A 7,470-nucleotide genomic window follows, 5' to 3' on the forward strand; every position below is an offset into this window, starting at 1 on the left:
GAAAGAAAGAAAGAAAGAAAGAAAGAAAGAAAGAAAGAAAGAAAGAAGAAAGATAGAAAGAAGAAAGATGGAGAAGAATGTGATCAAGAAATTTCTCTTCCAACTCCTTACTTCTCACTGTGTCCTGGAGGAAGGGAAGGGTTAAGGCAGGTGACAGGCAGGGAAGGCAAGGGCAGAGGCAGCAGTGCGGGAGGGAAGGCCAGGGACAGGGGATGAGAGGCCAGACAGGCCCATGGGGGCTGGGCTGCCAAGCTTCTGGAAAGGGGCCCGGTTTGAGCAAAAGCTGGATGGCGATCTGACGGCTGGCTCAGGGCATGGAGCTGGGGAGGCCTCTGAGCAGCATGCAGCCGACCCTGCCAGGAGAAGGAACAAGGGCTGACAGCCTGCCAGGTCCAGCATGAACTGAAATTTCAGGAGCCTGGGTTCTGGCTGGCAAAAAATGGCTTCTCCATGGAAAATCTCAAGGCAACGGAAGGAGAAATCTGTCTCATCTGGCCAGGATCAAGGACCAAAGGAGGTTCTATTCTGAGAGTCAGAACCCTGCCTCAGGACACCCTGGGTCCTGAGCCCCCCCAGCAAGTGCCTGTCACGAAGTAGAGACTTGCTGCAAGATGACGGACAGGCTGCCAGGGAAACCACTGGGATTGATCCCAGGGACAGACATGGCCTGGAGTGAAGGACGGGCTTTTTACATGAAATGAGAGAATGGATGTCATAAACCAGGTGTCCTGCCGAGAAATGGGTCTTGTGGGACCTCAGGTTACCGCTGGAGTTCGAGTCTAACTTTAGGGCCTATTGGAAGGGGAAGAAGAGGGGAACTGGGGCTCCCTGGAACCTCAAGAAGGGAGTCAAGAAAGAGGAGCCAAAGCTCACACAGACGATAAGCTCTCGGTCTTTCTGCCAGGCCATGGGAGCAGAGGGCTAGTTTGTGATCGCCAGACCGTGTGCGCTCTCACGCAGGGCGGGGGCGGCCTAACTTCCCAAGGCTTGAACCCACAGGGCCACTGTTGTATCACTCTTGCGTGTACGACTGTTATACTACCTTCATTTTAACACTGAACTACCTCTACTACTTCTCGCTTGTAGCTTGGGAGTAACGCAGAGCCAAGAGCCGTGATGGTCCCCTCTGGGTCTCCTGTCCCCCCAGCACAGGGTCTGGCACCGCAGAGGGGGCAGCAAAGGCTGACAAAGCAAGAGGAGACAGAATTATTTCCCCTGACTTTCTCCACCCTAAGGACCATGCTCCTGTTTTCGTCGCTTCCTGTCCTTCTGTGTGTGCTGACAACAGCCAACTCAGAAGCAGAAGCCTCGGGCGATGCCCAGAAGACATGCCCAGCAATCACCTGCGCCATCCCGGGCAGAGATGGACGAGACGGACCCAAGGGAGAAAAGGGCGAGCCAGGTACAGGACAGGCTGCTCTGACTTCCTAAATCTTTACCCCCCAGTGGAGATGATTCCCTAGAAGGGATCTAGAAGAAACAGGACGATGCTCACCTCTCATTACAGTGGGTGACCATTCACTCAGAATCATTGCTGCGAAAGGTCATTCTCTCCAAAACAGAGATGTTTCTCTGGTCCTCCAGGAGCCCACATTTCCACACAGGAATCCGCCATGTGCGGTCACTTATAGAGAGCAGATGTCCTGCCTGCTTGTTCCTGAGCTGGCCCTTAGAACAGGCTGTCCCCTGGAACGCAGGAGGATCTTTTTACTTTGGGTCGCCACTGGCTCACTGGAGGTTTTCTGGGGTCAGTTTAAATCAAACTGAACTTCTGGAAGAAGAGAAGGAGCCACAGCCCCTGGGTCACTTTTCTTTCCTCTTACAACTGGGCAAGGGCTCCGGGGCTTACAGGGCCCTCCAGGAAAAATGGGGCCTCCAGGAGATATCGGGGCTCCTGGGGCTTCAGGACCAAAGGGGCCCAAAGGAGACCGTGGAGATAGTTCAGGTAAGGAGCTCACCCCAGCCCAGTGTGAGCCTAGGGGACCCGGGGCTCTGGGGCCTCGAGGGCCAGCTGGGAGGTGGCCCTTTTCCTGCAGCCCCATTGGAAGATGCCCGACTGCTCCCGACCCAATATACTTGTTCGCCTGAGTGTGCCGCCCAAGTGCAGACTTCCAAACCTGGCCATCCCCTCCCCAGAGCTCTGTGGGAGACAGGCCCCAGCTCTTCCTCAGCGGACACAGTCTGCGTTTGTCTCCAGGCTGGGAGGGAACGGTGATGTCCTCTCAGGCGCCAGCTTCGTGTCTATTGTCAAAAGAGTGGCATGAAAATGGCTGGTTTCCTAGGACCCCTGAATCGTAGGGAACGTCATGGCAACTTCATTCAGGGTCAAAGGAAGTAAATTCAGTCACAACAAAAGTAAAATGATGGCCTCTTGTTAATATTCGCCAGCTGGCCCATCAGATTGGTAAGTTTGCTTGGATAAGAAACGAAAGAGAATGGTCAAGGAAAATTTTCAAAAAGGAGAATCATGAGTTGGGCTTTTTCTTATAAATAGTTATAATATTGCAACATTTAAGCAGTATGTGAACAAAAAGGTCCAGAGTCACAAAAAAAAATAAGTTATTTTTTATTATTATTAGTTCAGAGTTAATAGTTTACAAGAGCTAATAAGTGAATCTCAGAAGGCAGAAATCCAGAGGTTTTCTTCCTTTGGCTTCGTTTTGGTCTCTTGTTTTTCTAGAATAAGCATACTTTTCAGTGAGCTCTTCCCCCCCACCCCGCCTTTGGCAAAATACTTCCCTCTCCAATCGAGGGTCTTCTCATTAAATGACCTTCCTCCTATTGCTTCGCAGTTGCTGAGACGAAGCTGGCTAACCTAGAGAGGGAGGTAAGGAGTCTGAAATCAGAACTGGACCACGTCAAAAAGTGTAAGCTTGTTTTCTGCCCCCCAGTGTGTTCTTGGCTCTCACCTTTTTCTTGTGTGCTCTAGGTTTCGGGGAGGGTGGTCGAGGACTAACAATTATGAACACTTACCGTATCCCGTGGCCTGTGCTGGGTCAGCATTCTCTCACAGTATGGTTTCATTCAATCCTCTCACTGGCCTTATTTGTGAGGATTAGACCCATTTCATTTGCAGGTGAGGAAAAATCAGTCCGGGAAGTGTAGATAATTCACTCGCGGTCCCACAGCTAGAAAGTAGCAGAGGAAGGATTGCATGTGAAGGTCTAATGCTTCCAGAATCTTGGCTCGCTCTTTGGCAACCCCGGGTCTCTGATGGCTATCCATCCACGCCTGGTGCCCAAGACTGGCAGGGTGGCCCAAGCATGTTTCCCTCCGTCCCCCTATACTGGGCCAGTTTGTAACAGATATTTGTCTCCAGGGTGGGATCTTCCAGGAGGGCGTGAGCTTTCTGCCAGGGACTTGCTCTACAGCTGAGGAGGGCTTCCTGACTAGGATCTGACCTGGTGGTTGAGCATGGGGCTATTTTTCAGAGTCCTGAGTTCCCAGAGCAGGGCTTTTCCCCCTAGTGTCCTGGGCTGAGCTCCAAGCCCAGTCAAACCCTCCCATCCATTGTGATTTCAGTGCAAACATTCTCCTTGGGCAAAAAGACTGGGAAGAAGCTCTACATGACCAATGGTGAAACAATGCCTTTTTCCAAAGTGAAGGCTCCGTGTGCCGAGCTCCAGGGCACTGTGGCCACCCCTAAGAATGCCGAGGAGAACGAAGCCATCCAGAATGTGGCCAAGAACTTGGCCTTCCTGGGCATCACGGACGAGGTGACTGAAGGCCAGTTTATGTATGTGACAGGAGGGAGGCTGACCTACAGCAACTGGAAGACAAATGAGCCTAACGACCATGACTCCGGGGAGGACTGTGTGACCATCCTCGAGGACGGGCTCTGGAATGACACTTCCTGCCACTCCTCCTTCCCGGCCGCCTGTGAGTTCCCGGCCTGAGGAGGCAGCTTCCTCAGCCCTCTCCTGGCCTTCCTTCTGTGTCCCCTGTGGCTCTGAAAGGGAATTCGTGGCCCCCCTAATGTTGACTCATTCCTTCATGGGGATGGGAGGGAAATAAAGGGGAAGTGTGTGTGGGATGAGGAAGCGAAGAGAAGTTGACAGTGGGCCTCGAGGGTTTCTGGTCCTTCCTAAGAGCACAGCAGCAGGTCAGAGTCAGCCATGGAAAGGGCAAAGTCAACCCCTTCTTTCCTCAGTGAGGACCCCACGGCCCACCAGAGGGACCAGTGGAGGGCCAGTCTGTGTCAGCGCAGTAGACCTCAGCCTCCAGGAGACGCAGTTCCTTCTCCCCTGCGTGTTGCCACTACGGGATGCCAACGTCTCCTGCCCTCTGTGCCTGCCCATGGCGAGCCCAGCCCTGTCTGTGATGTGGGTGCTGTTGGAGTTATCTACGAGCTGCGCCCGGAAGCCTTGCCCCACCCGACTGGAACATCCAGTAGTATCCCCCATGGGCAACGAGGCTTCGTCCCAGGAGTCCCCTTACCCTGCGCAAGTGCTCGTGGCCTCCCTATCATCACTAGGGTGATCTTGAGGACAAAGAGCAGCCTTTCCCTCCTGCATACTCTGGGGACACTGATTTGATATCGTGACGTATGCCAGCATCACAGAGGAGGCAATGCTCAGGTGGGTTGTGTCTGTCTCCACGGAGCCCGTCTCAGTCCCTCCACGTTCCGCATCCCCTTCCTTCTGGGACACCCTCGTCCCAGCCTGTCAAATGATCTAGCATCGTTCAAATTATGGATGTCACCCCGTCCGATTACGCAGCAGCATCCGGTCAGGAGATAAAACCTCCCTCTGAGCAGGGTTCTATTGCCATGTTGGCCAGCAACCCTGCTCATGACCAGGGATGGTTTCCGGGAACCCCAGAGTAAGTGGAGCTGAGATTACACAGAGCCCATGTGGCAAACTGGGGGAGGAAAGTGAATTCCAGCTTCAAGCGTATGCCATTCAGAAAATGAGATTAGAAAATATTTCATGAAACTAACTTTGTGTGCTTTGTTAGTTTTCTTTGCGTCAAAATTATCAGAGAGAACACTTCATATTCAGGAAACGTTTGATGAGTATTCGTGGAATGGGTATGGGCGAAGAATCCCCCAACGCAGGAGTGGGTTGGATATGAGAGGTGAATATAGGGTAGAGTTCTCTCCCTGGCCAGTTCCTGCCGCAGGACGGTGGGGGCAGGGGGAAGCGCCAGGCAGGGACGTGCTGGTGGCCTTGGCACTGGCAGGGGGACGGTGACAGGACCTATGTCCTTGGCCTCTAACGCACCCAGACTGTCCTGTCACTGAAACTTCAGTGTGGTTTGTCTCCAGGCACTGTCCCTGGGCGCAATGAGAAGAGTATTTTTGTGATGTCGAGCAGAACGGTTCTGTTTTCAGGGCAAATCCACACAGCTTACCAAAGAGATGGGGAAACTGCTATGGTGTAGAGGCACATATGGAGCCCTAGGTTATGGGACATAGAAAAAGGGAAGACCAGAAACTTTTTAGAAGGAAAGAAGATACACATACAACAGCCCCGAACAAGAGAATTTCCATCAACCAGCACGAAAGTTACACCTGAATTTTCTCGTAGCCAAGACAAAAATGAGGAAACAGACAGATGGGGCACCTGGGTGGCTCAGTCAGTTAAGCGTCTGCCTTCAGGTCAGGTCGTGATCCTGGGGTCCTGGGATCAAGTCCCCATCGGGCTCCCTGCTCAGCAATGAGTTTGCTTCTCCCTCTCACTGTGTGATCTCTCTCTCTCTCACTCTCAAATAAAAATCTTTAAAAACAGAAAAGGAAACAGATAAGCACTATGCAATTCCATCTGATTTGCATAAGGGGGTGGGGTCGTGTGCAACCTTCATTTATACTGTGCATAAAGGACGGTATCTTTAGCTGTGAAGTGGTAGAAGTTACAATCATGTGTTTCATGTGGATGGCTTCCCAGGATGTACGGATTGTCTCCTAAGTCAGGGAAACATAGGAAAAATCCATAGGACAAGCTCAGATTCTTCCATTCCCCCTTCAGGAGGGGGAATTCTTTGCTTGTTCTTCCCTGATCTAGAACCTGATCATCTTTTCAGAGCTCCTCTCTCTAAATGAATCCCCTAGATGCCGTTCTTCACTCAATCTGGAACTGAGGCCCCCACCTCCCTGCACCATATCAGCAAACAGTGGGGCACTGTGCAAGTTAGCTCCAGAGGAGGTAGAGCTGATCTACAGACACAGGATTCTCATCAGAGTCCAAAGATAGAAACTGAAGTTCCTCCAGGCTTCCCAGGACCTGGAACAAGAGGGTAATTATGGATTCACAGTCTCTCTCCCTCTCTCAAGGGCTAAGGGCAGTCAGTTTCCTTTCCTAAGGGGCATGCAATGATTGACATCTCTTCCACAGGGGATGGAATGGAGTGGGGTGCTCCAAGGACAGACCTTAGGGGCTCCAGGGACACATTCCTCTTGAGCCCTGTTGTTTGTTCTGATGCAATAGGAGTCTCTGCCATAGCATTCCCCAGGTTGGTTTTTTTGGACCAGGAACTGGGAGACATACCCAAGCTCTAGTCTTCCTTTGCTGCCTCTTGCAAAGAGTAACCTGAAGGTCATGCCTCCGAGCGTTCCTGAAAAGGAAGCTGGTGTTCAGACCTCTGTGGGGCTGGGGCCCTGACTCTGGGGTCATGCCCAGGAGAAGAACAAGGCCTGGGTCTCTGTGTGCTTTGTTAGGGCTGGAAGAGAGGCGGCTTGGTGGGCGGAAAGTTCAGGATTTGGAAGAGGGAGCCTACGGTTCGAGGTTAGCTCCCTGACTAATGCACTGAGTGGCATGTCGGCTCTCTGGGCCTCAGTCTCCCTATCTGTAAATTGGTCTGTAATGGCTTCTTCCTTTGAAAGTTGTATGAATCAAAGGTTACATAAAGATTCAGATCTGCAGGGCCCATTTCACGAGCAAAGCTGCAGGATTTGAGAACTGTTTTCAGTTTTTGTTACCTGTCAATCAATTTTGTGCAAACAAATTGTGGCCTGAACACTTACCACCTATTTCTTGAGTCCATAAAAAGCCAGTATGAGTAAGTTAGAAGGGCAACCATGCCCTGTTCTCAAAATGGGAACTTCAAATTTAAATTATGTGTAGAAGTCAGCAGTCTCCTGTGGAGGCGTAGACGCAGCCAGTGTAACCGTAATTTGCCCCCTGGGCCAGAATGAAAAGGAACTACCAAAGCTCACAACATTCAAGGCCTAGGCTTCACCCTGAGTGTGGGTACTGAAATTGCATGGCCTTGTTTCTGCAGGACGATCTTTCTTCGGAGTCCTATCGTTCTGCCGTTCTCACTTTTAGTCATGCCCCAAGCCAGCGGAGGGGAACTTGGGGTACCAGCTGAAGGCCCAGCTTTCACATTCCTCAAATCACCATCCTGCCTGAGACCCATGCCGCCTCCCTTCTCTGTGACTGTCAGAGATCGACCAGCACCAGGGGTCAGTCAGACCGTGGGTCATGGAGAGAGCCTCTGACCTGGAATGTTGTTTGCTCATGACTTAACCGC

At 51.7% G+C, this 7,470-nt stretch overlaps 1 protein-coding gene across 1 annotated transcript; it reads left to right on the forward strand.

Moving 5' to 3' along the window:
* The first annotated feature begins 1,459 nt into the window (after positions 1-1,459).
* Positions 1,460-5,030, forward strand: MBL2 (mannose binding lectin 2). Its single transcript, XM_025850387.2, has 4 exons — positions 1,460-1,945; positions 2,793-2,867; positions 3,523-3,879; positions 4,151-5,030. The coding sequence occupies exons 1-4, from the start codon at positions 1,867-1,869 to the stop codon at positions 4,477-4,479; spliced, it is 840 nt and encodes a 279-aa protein (XP_025706172.2). The 5' UTR covers positions 1,460-1,866; the 3' UTR covers positions 4,480-5,030.
* Positions 5,031-7,470: the final 2,440 nt, after the last annotated feature.

Source organism: Callorhinus ursinus, unplaced genomic scaffold, assembly GCF_003265705.2.
Source record: "Callorhinus ursinus isolate GAN/ISIS: 27379988/994484 unplaced genomic scaffold, GSC_fseal_2.0 scaffold31, whole genome shotgun sequence".
In the NCBI taxonomy this organism is placed as follows: domain Eukaryota; kingdom Metazoa; phylum Chordata; class Mammalia; order Carnivora; family Otariidae; genus Callorhinus; species Callorhinus ursinus.

Excerpts from the sequence above, each read along its gene's own strand:
- MBL2 (XM_025850387.2), top strand. The coding sequence starts at position 1,867 with ATGGGGCCTCCAGGAGATATCGGGGCTCCTGGGGCTTCAGGACCAAAG. Across the intron at positions 1,946-2,792 it reads AGACCGTGGAGATAGTTCAG|TTGCTGAGACGAAGCTGGCT; the intron begins GTAAGGAGCTCA and ends ATTGCTTCGCAG. Across the intron at positions 3,880-4,150 it reads CTCCTCCTTCCCGGCCGCCT|TGAGGACCCCACGGCCCACC; the intron begins GTGAGTTCCCGG and ends TTCTTTCCTCAG.